A 15660-nucleotide genomic window follows, 5' to 3' on the forward strand; every position below is an offset into this window, starting at 1 on the left:
GCAAATGAAGGAGAGAGGGGAGACCTTCCGGGGCATATCTCAGGATAACAGTAGGTATCAAAGTCTTAAGTTATTTTCTGGCCCCAGATTTCTCAATTGAAACTAGTTATAGGTAGGTAAATGTCACCAAGAAAGATGGCGTTGAGTCATCTGCCCTTTTCTGAACTCGGAGATATGTCATGATCCTCTTTGTGACTTGGGTATTAAATTACAGCAGTGCCAACACCGTTATATGCTTCCTTCCTTTAATGAGTGAAATGAAGGTTGGGCTTCCTTATCGTTTCTATAAAGTTATAAAATCTCTGTGTCAACAAATCTCACTGACACAGAACTGGCTTGTGAACAGCCACCCTTACCCTTATGGCCTTGTGAAAACACCCGAAGCTTTGTAGTGCTGATAATTGTCTACTTTGTGTAGTAATCAAACAGAGGTATTTCGTAATGTTTGCATCATTGTGCTCTTTTAACATCTATAGTCCCTCCTACCCCACTGTAAATGGATGCCATTCCATGTGAAGGGTTTTGTTCCCCTTTCTTCATAAAAAGGGAATGATCAACTGCCATGCAGAGCTTTTCCTGCATGTATTAAAATCACCTTATTACTCTTAGTTAACCCTGCATGGCCTGATCACGTAAATTTGTTGCATCACTTGTTACTGAGCAACTGTGTAGACCATAGTCTGTTTTAGTTCTTAGAGGTGAAGGGACAACTTACAGTACCAGCCCAGCAAACAGGATGTAGTTCATAAATGTGATGGCTCTACTTAGCTGATGTATGAACTGTTTCTTCTCTTCTAGGGGCCACATCTGGTGCTGTCAGGTACACTGACCTGATAAAGCTGGCACAGGAATGCAGTTACCACAGTAACCGCAGCATTGCTGCACATGGAGTGACTGTTCTTACTAATATTGTCTCGTCTTGTCAAGATATTGGTAAGATTCCGACTTCTTCCGACTCATGTTTCAAAAACATGTTTTTGAATGGCTTGTAATGAAATTGGTTAATAGCAGCAGCTATGTTTTCACATTTTTACTCCCAACTGCTGGGTTTCTAGTCGAAGTGAGGACTTCTGCAGACTGCTGAAGATTCCACACTCCACCATATGTCCTGGGCTCACCTGTGTCTTCTAGGTGCCTGGGACCTCCATGGCTGGTATCAGGATGAAGATCAGCGGGAGATGAGCGAACATGCCTTTTCTGATCTTCCCTGTCAAGAATGAACCCAGAGGTGCTCAGCTTTGAGCACTTCCAATTTTAGAGCTATCATTTGCTGTCCAGACATGAAACAAATTGTGCACAGTCCCTACTCGCTTCGCTTCAAAAAGAGTGCAGAGTTGACATTAGGAGTCTAATAGATCCCCTAACCCCTAGTATAAAAACAGTGGTCAAAATTTACAATCAAAGACAAATCGCAGTGAAACACGGTGCTTCAAGATCATAAACCACATGTGAAAACAGATCTTTCTTAGTGTAACATAAGATGGTTCCATACAAAAATGTCCTTTTATCGTAAATACTTCCACTTCAAAATGTGACTGATCTTGTGAACTTCCACCAAGATAAAATCCTCAATGAGAAAACAAAACTCCTAAACCTTATAGGTAGACACTCGCCAGCCGATATGTGACCTCTTAAATAAGGAGGTCTTATGTACTGAGTCAGAACCCCAAGAGAAGACGAAATTTTCCAGGCCTCCTCGCCGGCATCAGTCCTCTTCTTTACATAATACTCCACACATATTCAAAAAGTGAAGGAAAGATCTCATAGTGTAAAATACCCTTTATTAAATGAACAAATAAAAACAACCTATATAGTCACATATTGATGAATATACACCCGTATTAAGGTAACATGCTAAGCCGCTCTGTCAAATGTAATCCCCACAACATTATATGCACTTATTGTGTGAGCGTGACAGCACTCAGACCCACACTTAAATCACTTACATTTTAAAGTGGAACAATTCACAATAAGGACATTTTTGTATGGGACTAAGAAATATCTGTTTTCACATGTGGTTTTTGATCTGGATTCACTGTGATATGTCTTTGATTGTGGATTTTGATATTTTGTTCACTGTATTTATATTATTGAAAGCATTTATTAATCGCATACACTGTGGGTGGTGAGATATTTTTCTGGGATTTTTGTAACAATTTAAGATTTTTGTGTTTTTAGCTCTGTGATTTAGGATAATTTTCACAGAGGTCTCACGAACTGCAAAATAAACCTGACAGCGCTAACTTTCCCTGCATTATCAAAATACATTAAGAGGGGAATTTATTAAAACTGGAGCAGACAGAATCTGGAGCAGAACCTTCAGCTTCTCTCCATTTTAACAGCTTAAGTGAACAAACTGAAGAGAGAAGCTGATTGGCTGTCATTCACAGCTGCTCCAGTTTTGATAAATTCACCCCATAATGTTTTGGCTAAAGTTGGCCTCATGATGTAGTGATGATATCAGAAAAAAACATTGATACGTGTTCTTTATTTTCTCTTCACACGACCAGATCAGCTGTCTCTGGAGAAGGATGCTGTGTATGGTCTGGAATCTCTGCTTGTCCTGTGCAGTCAGGATAACAGTGCAGGCGCTCAGCACACACTGAAGGTATGTGGTGTTCACTTATATTGTTTTATAGGAAAACTACAATGATTTTTGGTCAGATTTTTTTTTTTAAATGTCGGAATGAAGTCTTTTTTTTCCCCCTACAGTTATTACTGGGTTTATACATGACACTATGTTGGGTGTGTGTTCATCTCTGACTCATTCAGCCTCGGGTTAGCATGACCGCTGCTCTTTGAGACTTCAGCCGCTGAGCTCAGGGCTCAAGTGGTAAACATTAAGCTGTGTGTAGTAATTTAAATTTACCTTATTACCTTATTCACCTTTAATAAATGTTAGAGGGTAGGTCCAGGCATTATGCAAATTTACCCCTCTGTCTCCATAGCTAGATCCTGGCATTAATTGTTTTTTTTACCTTGTTCCTGTAGAGAGAAACCACTTGTATTACTCCCTGTGACATCATCACCAGACTCGTAAAACTCATGCAGGGGCAGCTGCTGGGAGCTTAGTTCCTATTGACCTCAGCATGCCCTTAGAACTACATCTCCCAAGAGCCCCTTCCCTACACACACTGTGTGGCAGGCTTTTTGGAGTCAAGGCAGCCGCAGATTTGCTGGGAAAGAAATCAAGGTAGGCAAGTGGAGAGGGGTAGAGAGAAAAGTTAGGTGGCATTCTGTAGTCCAGCAGACAGGGATGACAATGCTGCTTGGGATTTTAGCGCAGGAGAGGTGTTGTCTTCTTAAACACGAGGATAGGAGCTCACTGATTTTCTGGCACATCAGTGGATGTTTTTATGTGTTTGCTGTAATTTTTAAGAGCTTAGATTAGGGGTAATGAGCATGCATTGCAGAGATGTACTGTATTTTTTTTTTATTATTATTATATTGCCCTGACATACACTGTATTGTAACCCATAATATAGTGGTACCAAAAATGTAAAGCAGGGCTACAAAGGAAGCATTCTCAGGGGCTACAGTAAACATTTACTTTAATAGCTTGACTTCTTCTGAGCCAACCTCAGAGCCCCCGGAATTCATATACATATAATTTATATTGGTCAGTATACGCATAGCATTGGTGTAAATGAGTTATATGGCTGTCTAACCACTGGTTGACCACATTTGTTCTAAAGTTCTCTTCCAGACATCTCTTATTTACTAACATGGTAAAAATGGAATGATCCATGTGTGCAAGTTATTGTAATACATTATGCATTTGTTTTCTCAGACTGCCTTGTCCTGTATGGTGAAGCTGGCAAAGTGCCGCCCGTACCTGAGCCAATCCGTGGTGGAATCTCTCCTGACCCAGCTACACAGTGCTCAGGACTCTGCCCGGATCTGTCTGTGTCATTGTTTGGCATCAGTGGCCATGCAGCTGCCAGTGCTGGGGGATGGCATGCTGGGAGATTTGGTGGAGCTCTACAAAGTCATTGGGAGATCAGCAACGGACAAACAGCAAGAGCTCCTGGTGAGTTATCGGATATCCTCATTTTGCATTACGGTATATGAACATTTTATAGAGCTTTGCAGAATGTATACATTTAAGTCAGTAGTCCAGTGGATTCTAAAATTCCTACCCCAGGTATACAGCCACACTTGTCACACTCCAAGTCCAAATTGGTCAGATAGAGTTAAGTCAATGCAGCAGTATGGCCTTGGTAAGGCGATAACACTGCTTTATACATGGGATCTTTTTTTTTTTTTTTATTCAGATTTTATTTATACTTTTTTTTCCATATCATTCAATATCACAGAGACAAAGAAAAAGACACTAACGCAAAAAAAAAAATACATAGGACCCTTAATCACTTTGCCGCCCATATTGTGGGAACCTTTTATAGTTGATAACTTTTTAATATCACTGTTACATAGGTTGAAAAGAAAACGTGCATGTACACATATAAAATCTTAAAACACTCCACGTCATCCAGACAGCAAAATCAAGTAAAAGAGGCATGTGTATTTGTATCTTGGAGGAATATTTATAAAGCCGTGAATATGACATTCACCAAACCTTCATTGCAAATAAATATTCCAGGTGCATGCGTTTTAAACGACAATTATTGGTCCGCCACAGTAAATTTTTGGCTAATGTCACATTCACTGCCTTATAAATATGCTCCTTGGTGTGCTTTTGTGTATATTTTCAAGACCTGTGCAGTAATCCAGCATCAAGCATCTACTGCACTTTGCCTTTGTGCCAAAATGTCCTCTAATAAAGACCAACCACTTCTGCACTCTCTCTTTGGGAAGATTGCTGGGTCTTGTATCTGCCCTCTGTAGTTTTCTGTTGGCAACCTGTAGTGTGATGTCCTCCTGAGTCCCACCACCACACCCAACACCAAGTTAAACAGGAGCCACCATTCTTCTTAAAAGAGAATTATGGCGAGAGTGACATGCACTCATTCCCATAGTTAGAGATGATGTGTGACACTGCAGTTGTCGCACGTCGGCTCTATTGCTCACAAACTGCTGATCGCTCAGTTCACAATCTTCTCCCTGCAAAGAGCAGTGACTGTCAGCGGGTGGGCACAGTTGGCTCTGGCTCTAGAAAAGCAAAGCCAGCTGTCAGGTAGCGAGGTGGTTCCCGAAAATGTTGTACTGTCAGCATATAGTGGCCAATAACCCGCTATATACCTAGTTTTGGGTTACAGGAGGACATTAGTAAATATCCTCCTGTGAGCTTAAAGAGAATTAGTCAAAAAAGGTTTGGTCATAGTTTTCTTTTGTTATAAGTCCAAGCTATTTTTAAAATTTTCCATTCTAAAATAGCAATTTAACATCTTGAAACGTGCTCTTCATTGCATCTCCATACCGCTGACTGGCTGGCACGTGTATACTTGTCTGTGACCTCTCCCCTGCCTCTGTGATACTGTACAACACAGCGCCCAATAGAGGAGTATCTTCACATCAATGTAAAGGGAGGGGGCTGCCATCCTCAAGGCCACCAGGAATCATCCTCACAAAACATGTAAATAGGAAAAAAGGGGGCCAGCGCCCACTCCTTGGGTAAAAATGTTTTTGTTTTTTTTAATGGTGTACAATGATTATATAAAAAGCTACTCACAATTTGGATGAACAAATAGCATGCTGATGTCATTGGAGACCAGAATGCTGACGCGTGTTTCGGGGCATAGCAAACATAATTGTTTACAATGACAATATAGGAACTATTCTTGCTATGCTCCTGCGTGAATTAAATCACGTGTTGGAAGGGGTGGCCCCCATTGTATGAGAGAATAGTGGTAGCTGCTCTCCTGATGTAAGAAATGGAGGTAATTGTGTTCATAGGTTGTTTTTAGTGGCACTAACAGCGTCTCTTTTTAAAACATTCTTCTTGAAATTCTTCACCTTTTTATCTCTTTAAATACTTGTGCATTTCTTTTGACCCTGTTTTTATTTTTGTTTTTTTTGTAAGGTCGCCCTTGCTACCGTTATTTTTGTAGCAAGCCAGAAAGCTCTGTCCCCTGATGTCAAAACTGTCATCAAACAGCAGCTTGAAAATGTGTCTAATGGCTGGACTGTGTATAGAATTGCCAGACAAGCCTCCCGAATGGTAAGAACTGTCATTGTGTTAGCTGTAATGCTTCCATCCCTGTCTGATTTGTAGCTGTTTCTCTTGCCTGAAGCTGTCATCTATTAAAACAGTTGCAAGTCACAGCAGCTGTTATGATGCGGTTAACATTCTAAGGTGGCAAAAAGACAAAACTTCATTAAGTTCCACCTCTGTATTGTTTTATCACTGGCGGTTGGGTTAACATGAGACAGCCAATGAAAACACAGCAGTGAGTTAAGTTGCTCTGATATGAAAATCATGTTACACTGCAAGGTTTAAATTTTTAGAGAAAGCCCTATCTAAAGAAATCCATTATGGGATCCCTACACGTGGGTTGTATTTAAGAGGTGGTGAGAATTACTGTATCTGTTACAAATAACGTTTTTGGTTTTTTTTTGGTACAGGGGAACCACGATATGGCTCGGGAGCTGTATCAGAGCCTGCTCACACAGGTGGCCTCAGAGCATTTCTATTTCTGGTTGAACAGTCTGAAGGAATTCTCTATGGCCGAACAGTACTCGACTCAGCTGCAAGAAGATGACATTGGCTCTGCCCTCTCGTCCATTGCGGACTCCCTGAAATCCTACCATAAAGGGATTGCCTCCCTTACGGTGAGTGACTACCAGTGTTACCTACTACGGTTATTGTATTAGTTGCTTTAATCCTCACAGTATGATATGTTTCCTGCAGGCTGCCAGTACACCCATGAACCCTTTAAGCTTCCAGTGTGACTTTGTGAAGCTGCGTATTGATCTCCTTCAAGCTTTCTTCCAGCTCATCTGCACATGTAACAGTCTAAAAACCAGCCCTCCTCCAGCCATCGCCTCCGCTATTGCCATGACTTCTGGCAATGATCTGCAGCGCTGTGGGCGCATTTCTACCCAGGTATTTTTAGAGCACATGCAGGGACCAAAATCTCTTCATGGTACAGAAATGAGCACAAAAATAAAATGTCAGCTATCTTTTTGACCCCCCAGGTGAGATCCTGGGAAAGCTGAGAATCCTGAATCTCATGGAAAGGCACTCCAGCGCAGTGCAGGAGCATCTACTGACTAGATTTGGTACCCTTTAGCTTGGTCTGCTATACAAGGACTTTCCTTTGTATTGTTATACGTGTCCCATTGGGGCAGATTTACTTCCCTACTTGATCTAGGGACAGGTATCACTGGGGCAGAAGTAATTATCTCTAATAGGGACACAGCCGATAATTAAAGAATAACTAAACCCGAAAGCAAAAATGTAATATATTGCAGCTTACCTGTCCTTAGATGTGGCTGCATTAGTTTTCTTTTTCAGGTTCAATGTATTTTGTGCAAGTACAGAAAAATGCTTGTGGATCCTTGCCAAATTAGAGTGTCCTTATAGCTTCCTGTGTACTGAACTGAAATCTCAAACAATGTGATTTGCCTTCCCAAATGTATTTTGTGGAAAACAAAATGGCTGCCCTCTATATAATTGAGAGGTGAAGATGTTGGTAATCCAAATCAGGAACTAGAGTGGCAACACTGTTCTCCCATAGATACAGTACAGTGAGTGAGCGTTGTTACCCTAGCACAGGAAGTGTCTTTCTGTCAGCTGAAAATAAAGGGGAAATTAATGCAGCCACTATGTAGGAGCACTGGAAGGCTGCAATATATTACAGTTTTTGTATTTAGATACATTTTAACACTTTCTTAACCAAAGTGGGAACAGGAGAGAAGCTCTGCCAAGCTGTTATTCTTGTCTGTACTCTTTGCTAAATGGAAATCATTGTTAAAAATCTGACGCAGGTTCCAGTCATCCCCCACACCTTTTTGCTGATGTTACACTTAAAGGTACTCTTCAGTGATCACTGACTTTTAAAGCCTGAGAATTATAGAGGTAGCACCGCCTACCTGCTATATTTCAACCTTTCTTTCAGGCATAGCGGTTGTGAAACGGTTCTTCTCAATCTTCTCAATCCCTGGTGCTCTGGGAACCCATACTGCTCATTGTTTTTTAATGCATAAAAGATGTTCTCAAACACACCCATTTGATTTATTTTTTTATGCCATTGGGTACCATAGGAGATCTCTGTTTTGTTGATTTTCACAGGGGCGTATATGGATCAAAAGTTATTAATCTTATATGTATATGGGTTCCAGCATCCCATTTATATACAAAACTTGTAAAAAGAGGATTTGGGGACCTTCAGGGTACCAGAAGGGACTAGTAGGATGTATACAGCATAGTAAAAAATGAGTAACCCCTTTTTAAACAATCGTGAAATTACACCAAATTGAGCTCAGTGACAACACTGCTTACACACAGTAAGACAACTTGAAATGATACACCACCTTGCTCATATTCCCCATGTTGCCTGTTTAATATTTTAAATGATGGTGCAAAATATTCAAGTGCATTGTCTACAGTATGATCACAACATGGACTGATGGAAGATGAAGTGAGAATTATAGAGGTGCGTTAACACACAAACATTTGGGTGATGCAATCATAAATATTTACAAAACTTTATAGTAAAATGTAAGCTTACTGTACACTGGTAGATTTTTGTACCAATATTCATACAAAAAAATCTTGTAATTATATTCGAAAATGCCATCAGAGACTTGATCAATGTTGTTACAAATTTAGTTTGGTCTTTTTTGCAGAAATAGTGTTTATGAAAGCTTTCACAAACAATATATTGTAACAACATACAAAGGCAGTAACAAGTGAGCATCTTTGAGGATGATAGCATAGCTGCAAGTAATACCAACAGTATATTCGTTAGTGTGCCCAGGTTGGAGCCTTAACCCCACCTAAATTCCTATCCCTGTCGTGGGGATCGCATGCATCATAGGCCCAACCCGAGGGGGACCATCGCTATTGAATTGGGCGAGGCTCTGGGCCTTCAGCAACAAATTTTGTTTGGTCTTAACATTCAATATTTATTAATGGAGTTTCCGGGAACAAAAAAACACATTTACTGAATTTCATTCATTCTAGAAAAGTTTTTTTTTTCTACCCTGCTTCTTCATTTTTTCTTTCCTTTTTTCCTCCTGTTGAAAATGATCGATTGAAAGTCGATTTGACATGATTAACTATTAGAAATTTCAAGGAAAGTTCTGAAATCATTTTATTTTCAAAAAAATATTCTACTGATATATGACCAGTTTTAGGTAGTAAGATCATATCTGCCCATATGATAATCCTGTAATGTGGCTTGATTTATACTTGGACCACCTTTTACCAACAGTAAAAATACAGTTCTGCTTTTATTGCGAGAGATCTAATTGACTGAAATGCGCCATATTCCTGATGTGTTCATCATATATACCTTCGTGGTTATCTTGTCTGTCTTGCAGATGAAGCAATCTATGGAAGAGTTCAAGAACCTCGCCACTCGTTATGGTGATCTTTATCAGTCTTCCTTTGATGCTGATTGTGCGACTTTGAGAAACATCGAGCTGTATCCATTAAAAATGTCTACAAGTATTGTGCCTGCATGTATCACCCTATATATTGCAGATGAGTAACCAAATCATTATTTCATGTAAATGCACTTTGTATCCAAGTATAGCCACAAGCCAAAAACAATTGAAGCAGCATTACTAGACTTTGCAAATAGTCATTTCATTTTTTTTTGTCTTCTTAAACAAGTCCACTAGGGTAAGTTAACTCAAAACAAATTATTTTCCATACCTCATCAACCTGTTGAAGGACAGGTCAGAAAATTGAGGTGGAACAGTGTAGCAGAATGTATTATGTTGACTTTCCTAATTGCAATCCAGAGATCAGCAAAATGTAGACTCCTGGCACCTGTGCACTACCTGTTTGTCATCAGTGACATACAATAAAAATTGTATGAAACTAAACTGTACAAAAAAAAAGTTAGCAGGTGCTAGTTTTCAGTATCCTTAAAAAGTAATATCTTGAATATAGGATAATGGAGGTTTGTGTAATTCCTTACAGCTTGCCATCGCTTATCTATAGATATGTGCCCTTAAAGGTTCCCTGAGATACTTGCAGAAAATTCTACAAATCCCCCAAAAGAAAGAATAACTCCAGTTCACCTGAAGAAAGCGGTGAAGATGTATAGACTGTTGAAATTATCCCTAGATGGCAGGAACTTCCCCGTAGACTGGATTAATAAGACATACGTGGTAAAAAAAAAAGTTGCATCTCCACCAAATCTTTTTTTTTTCCCCCTCAATTAACTTTATTGGTCTGAATTGTACATGAAGTATAGCTCCTTTTGCCAGGCTCAGTTTCTCCTGCTACACCATGTTTCGCCCTCATAGGTACTATAATGGAGGAATTTCACTCTCATTGGTGTATAATATGACTGTAGGAAAGTGTACACAGTAAACATGGTCTGTGTTTAGTAAAGGGATTTATATAGCACAGTCAGTTTACACAGCAGTTTACATACTATTCATTCACATCAGCCCCTGCCTTCAAGCAGCTGACAATATAAGGTCCCTATCTTATATGCATATACAGTCGTGCTCTTAAGTTTACATACCCTGGCAGAATTTATTTTTTCCTGGCCATTTTTCAGAGAATATGAATGATAACACGAAAACCTTTCCTTCACTCATGGGTATTGATTGGCTGAAGCCATTTATTATCAATCAACTGTGTTTACTCTTTTTCAATCATAATGACAACAGAAACTTCCCAAATGACCCTGATCAAAAGTTTACATACCCCAGTTCTTAATACGGTGTGTTGCCCCCTTTAACATCAATGACAGCTTGAAGTCTTTTGTGGTATGTGTGGATGAGGCTCTTTATCTTCTCAGATGGTAAAGCTGCCCATTCATCCTTGCAAAAAGCCTCCAGGTCCTGTAAATTCTTGGGCTGTCCTGCATGAACGGCACGTTTTGAGATCTCCCCAGAGTGGCTCAATGATATTGGGGTCAGGAGACTGAGATGGCCACTCCAGAACCTTCACTTTATTCTGCTGTAGACGTGGCCTTGTGTTTAGGATCATTGTCATATTGGAATGTCCAAGTACGTCCCATGCGCAGCTTCAGGGCTGATGCATGCAAATTGTCCTCCAGTATCTTTTGATAACATACCGCATTCATCGTGCCATCAATTCTGACCAACTTTCCTGTGCCTTTGTAGCTCACACATCTCCAAAACATCAGCAATCCACCTCCGTGTTTCACAGTAGGAATGGTGTACTTTTCATCATTGGCCTTATTGACTCCTCTCCTAATGTAGAGTTTATGGTTGTGGCCGAAAAGCTCAATTTTGGTCTCATCACTCCAAATGACTTTGTGGCAGAAGGTTTGAGGCTTGTCTCTGTGCTGTTTGGCGTATTGTAAGCGGGATACTTTGTGGCATTTGCATAGTAATGGCTTTCTTCTGGCAACTCGACCATGCAGCCCATCTTTCTTCAAGTGCCTGCTTATTGTGCATCTTGCAACAGCCACACCACATGTTTTTAGAGTGTCCTATATTTCACCTGAAGTTATTTGTGGGTTTTTCTTTGCATCCCGAACAATTTTCCTGGCAGTTGTGGCTGACAGTTTAGTTGGTCTACCTGACCGTGGTTTGGTTTCAACATAACCCCTCATGTTCCACTTCTTGATTAGAGTTTGAACACTGCTGATTGGCATTGTCAATTCCTTGGATATCTTTTTATATCCCTTTCCTGTTCTATACAGTTCAACTACCTTTTCCCGCATGTCCTTTGACAATTCTTTTGCTTTCCCCATGACTCAGAATCAAGACACGTCAGTGCAGCACTGGATGAAGGATGCAAGGGTCTGTCAGGAGGCCAGAAACTCATTGGCCTTTTATACACACACCCTGATTACATGCAAACAGATCACAGGTGAGGATGGTTCCCTTAAATAGCCATTCACACCCCTTTGTGTCAACCTGTATGCATGTTATCAGGCCAAAAACACCAGGGTATGTAAACTTTTGATCAGGGTCATCTGGGTAGTTTCCGTTGTCATTATGATTGGAAAAGAGTAAACACAGTTGATTGATAATAAATGGCTTCAGCCAAACACTACCCATGAGTGTAAGGTTTTCGTGTTATCATTCATATATGAAAAATGTCCAGGAAATCGTAAATTCTGCCAGGGTATGTACACCTATGAGCACGACTGTACATACGAGGGCTAATTTAGACAGCAGCCATTTAACCTACTAGTATGTCTTTGGAGTGTAAGAGGAAACCCACACAAAAACACCATGCAAACTCCATGTACATAGTCTGGCTGGGATTTGAATTGAGGACGCCAGGGTTACAAAACATCACTCTAACCACTGAGCCAATGTGCTGATTTATAATAATACTTTGGTTTTCCTTAGCCCATTTTCTGCCAGACAACAACAAAGTTGCCTTTTAATATCTCACACCATAGAAGCGCTCATCCTGGATCCAGACTCTTGCAGGTAGGACAAAAGTCATTGCTTTGTTCCATACTTAAGTGGAATGCAAGCCAAAACGTATTTTCTTCCTAGTTATGGATAGAGTCAAATAGGGTTGGCATCCTTCTGTGTCTTTTCTTTTCTAAACTAGGTTTAGCCTAGAGCAAACAGGTTTGTCTGCAAATCTCAAACAAAATATTAAAAAAGCAAAGTAGGCAGCTTTTGACTCTAGTAACTAAAATCTTCTCCCTATGGTTATCTTCAGAGTGCTGTGCTCATGAGATTAAGCGTGACTCAGTGCCCCTTTCTACTGTCATACTGTATTTAGAATTGAGTACATCGCTAATGTCTGTGACCTTACAGTTTCCAGGAATGCACGTTCAGTGGGTCCATACAAGCAGACAGCGAGTATGAACGCAGGATGGTGTCTGTCTTTAACCAGGTTCTGGAGGAAGTTGAGCTTCTGGGAAGAAAAAATCCTCCAGTGTCTTATCTGGTAAGCAAACATTTTCTCTTTTTGGAGGCACTCTGAAGCCCCGTCCCTTTTATACTCTCAAGGTGTGCCATGTATTGATAGTCATACTATATATATGCATATCAAACACTATATTGCAAAACGTATATGGCCTCCAAATTATTATGGGTAGCGTATGCCAGTAAAGGCTGTTAATGCTATAGGACACAAAGGCATTTTAGTCAACTGTGCACTTCTATCCTTGTGACAACAGTTTGGAAAAGACAGTTTCATGTTCCAGTATGACTGTGCCCAAAGCTAACGCCCTAAAGACATGCTTTGATGTGTTTGGTGTGGAGGAACGCGAGTGGCCTGCATCGAGCCCTAACCTCAACATTTGTGAGATCAATTGCAAGCCATCTCTTCTTGTCAAGGATCAGTACCTGACTTTACAAATGCTCTTTCGGCTAAATAGGCACATATTCCTTCAGGGCCACTCCAAAATTTTGTAAAGCTTAGCTGCAAAAGGGGACCTACTGCATATTAAAAATCCAAAATGTCCCATCGCACTCCTGACCGGAAAAAAGTTCCCCAAACACAGGGCGGGTGCGGCAGTGACAGCAGACGCCTCCACAGATAATAATAAACCAAAAAAGTCACTCGCACTCCAATGTAGCTTCCATTCAATCTATTTATTGACTAAATGGTGCAGCATTTCCATGCAACGTTTCGTAACCAAAGAGGTCCCTTCATCAGGCAAATAGAAAGTGAACCACAATGATAAAAAAAAAGTGACTTAAATACATATAAGTGCCAGCCAAACAACCAATCAAGTGAAGTACCAGCCCAATGCAGGCCAAGCATGTCACAATCTGGTTGTTCAGTCCCCTTTAGATTTACCAACATCTATGTAATAGGAAGGACTACCTGAATGGATATAAAAAAAATCTTTAAAGTGGAGCTAAACTCTAAGGGCCCGTTCACACCAGATGCAGTGCGTTCCAGCCCGATTCTAGCCAGAACTACCGCGCATTGCGGCCGGCTCACTTTTTTGTGGGGCAAGAGGGGCCGTGGCGGTCCATTGAAGTGAATAGCCACGCCCTCTGGCCGCAATGACATCGCAAGGCACGTTATTCCTGCCGTCCGGTTCGATCAAAATGCTGCATCGCACCGAATCGGAACGCAGGCATAATGTGCCTTGCAATCCCGTGCGGCCGGAGGGCGTGGATACAGTGCCATTCACTTCAATAGCCCACCACGCCCCCTCCTGCCCCACAAAAAAGGGATCTGTCCACAATGCGAGGAATCGGGCCGGAACGCACTGCATCTGGTGTGAACGGGCCCTTAAAGCAAAAATGTGCGAGCAGGCAGGCTTTTGATTGAAGAAGAGACATGCTATGTCTTTTCTTCAATAAAACATTCTTACCTACCTGTTTGTAAACTTCTGGTGAAATGTACACCGGCCCAGTGTGCCTTCTCAGCATGCCTCAGATGTCCAAAGATTCCAAATCCAGAAGATGCAGATGATGGAGCTCATGGTTGTCTCATCTCTGGAGCAGAGGTGGGCCTACCTATAGTTCCAGTTTAGGTAGGCCCACGCTTAACATATTTGTTTGGTAAATTTAAAGTGACAGTAAACTCAGAAGAGTTAAATCCTAAAAATGCATTCAAGTATCTTAACTAATAACAAAAATGTATCTTATTTGTGTATCACTCGGCTGTAGATCCTCAAATCTTCTCTGAATTGGCGCTGACACTGTCCTTCCTTTTGGAGGGGGGCTACTTTTGTTCCCCATGGTCCCTGTGTGTGTTAGATTAGAGTGTTATGAGCCCAGCTTTTAAGCTAACTCCAAATAATGTAGCTCGGTTTTATTAATACATCATTAAAGGCATAGTCTACCTTTTCGGGGGAAAAAAAGCACTAATTAGTCTGTTGTGCTGCACAGCACATGTGCTAACAAGGAACATGCTGTGACGGAGAGATGAGCTCATCAGTCTTCAGCTTCTCTTTTCACTTTCCAGTCACAGGTTGGGAGAGAGACGAGACCTGTAACTGTAAACTGGAACAGAGAAAAGCAGGTCTCTTCCTCTGCCAGATAGGGCTGTACTGTGTAAATCTCAGGTCTGGATGGACACAAAGCCAAATCCTTTGGCAGGTAAAACAGCTCTATTATATCTATTTCATCTGTGTATTTAGCGGCTTACCTGGAGTTTAGTTTAACCCTTTCGCTGCCAAGCCCTCCGGAACATTTTTCAAATCAGCTGGCCAAACCATTTTTGAATTTTCTGCAATTTTTTCCTATTGATTTGATTTTCAACTGCTGCGTTGCTAGCGTTTGTAAAAGACCCCCCAAACCATATATTTTCTGAAAGCGCAGGCCCGGTAGAATAAAAAGATGGTGATACTAAATATGTAGGCCCTGCGATAATTGCGCAAATGTTTCTCAAATTAATATTAAACCGATAAAAATACACAATTCAATTGTTAAAACACACCAAAATCAGTATCCGTGCACAAAAAAATATATTTTTTGACTAAATCTAAAAGATAAAACTGTATTGAGTTAATAAATAACAAATATTAGCAAATTTGTAATTGCGCCTTTTTGCGAAAAGGTAAAAAAATGAAGGTATGCAAAACTGTAAATAATCGACTTATGTAAAAAATTGTTTTGGTGTTTGTGTTGTGATAAAATGATACAGGTGTATATTTAATTGCAACACAAGGTATC

The 15660-nt window shown here is 40.6% G+C and overlaps 1 protein-coding gene across 4 annotated transcripts in view; it reads left to right on the plus strand.

Annotated features, from left to right (window-relative positions):
* INTS7 (integrator complex subunit 7) overlaps positions 1–15660 on the plus strand; it is a 45671-nt gene that overhangs the window by 8810 nt on the left and 21201 nt on the right. For 3 of the 4 annotated variants that reach the window (XM_018568387.1, XM_018569852.1, XM_018570564.1), the window contains 9 exons: positions 799–933; positions 2511–2608; positions 3791–4030; positions 5981–6118; positions 6523–6729; positions 6809–7003; positions 9445–9548; positions 12430–12498; positions 12838–12970. In XM_018568387.1, coding sequence (XP_018423889.1) covers positions 799–933; positions 2511–2608; positions 3791–4030; positions 5981–6118; positions 6523–6729; positions 6809–7003; positions 9445–9548; positions 12430–12498; positions 12838–12970 — 1319 coding nt within the window. The remainder of the gene's footprint in view (positions 1–798; positions 934–2510; positions 2609–3790; positions 4031–5980; positions 6119–6522; positions 6730–6808; positions 7004–9444; positions 9549–12429; positions 12499–12837; positions 12971–15660) is intronic. The other variant, XM_018569112.1, reaches the window with a different exon arrangement.

Source organism: Nanorana parkeri, unplaced genomic scaffold (genome assembly GCF_000935625.1).
Source record: "Nanorana parkeri isolate BGI_ZX_2015 unplaced genomic scaffold, ASM93562v1 scaffold1, whole genome shotgun sequence".
Classification (NCBI taxonomy): Eukaryota; Metazoa; Chordata; class Amphibia; order Anura; family Dicroglossidae; genus Nanorana; species Nanorana parkeri.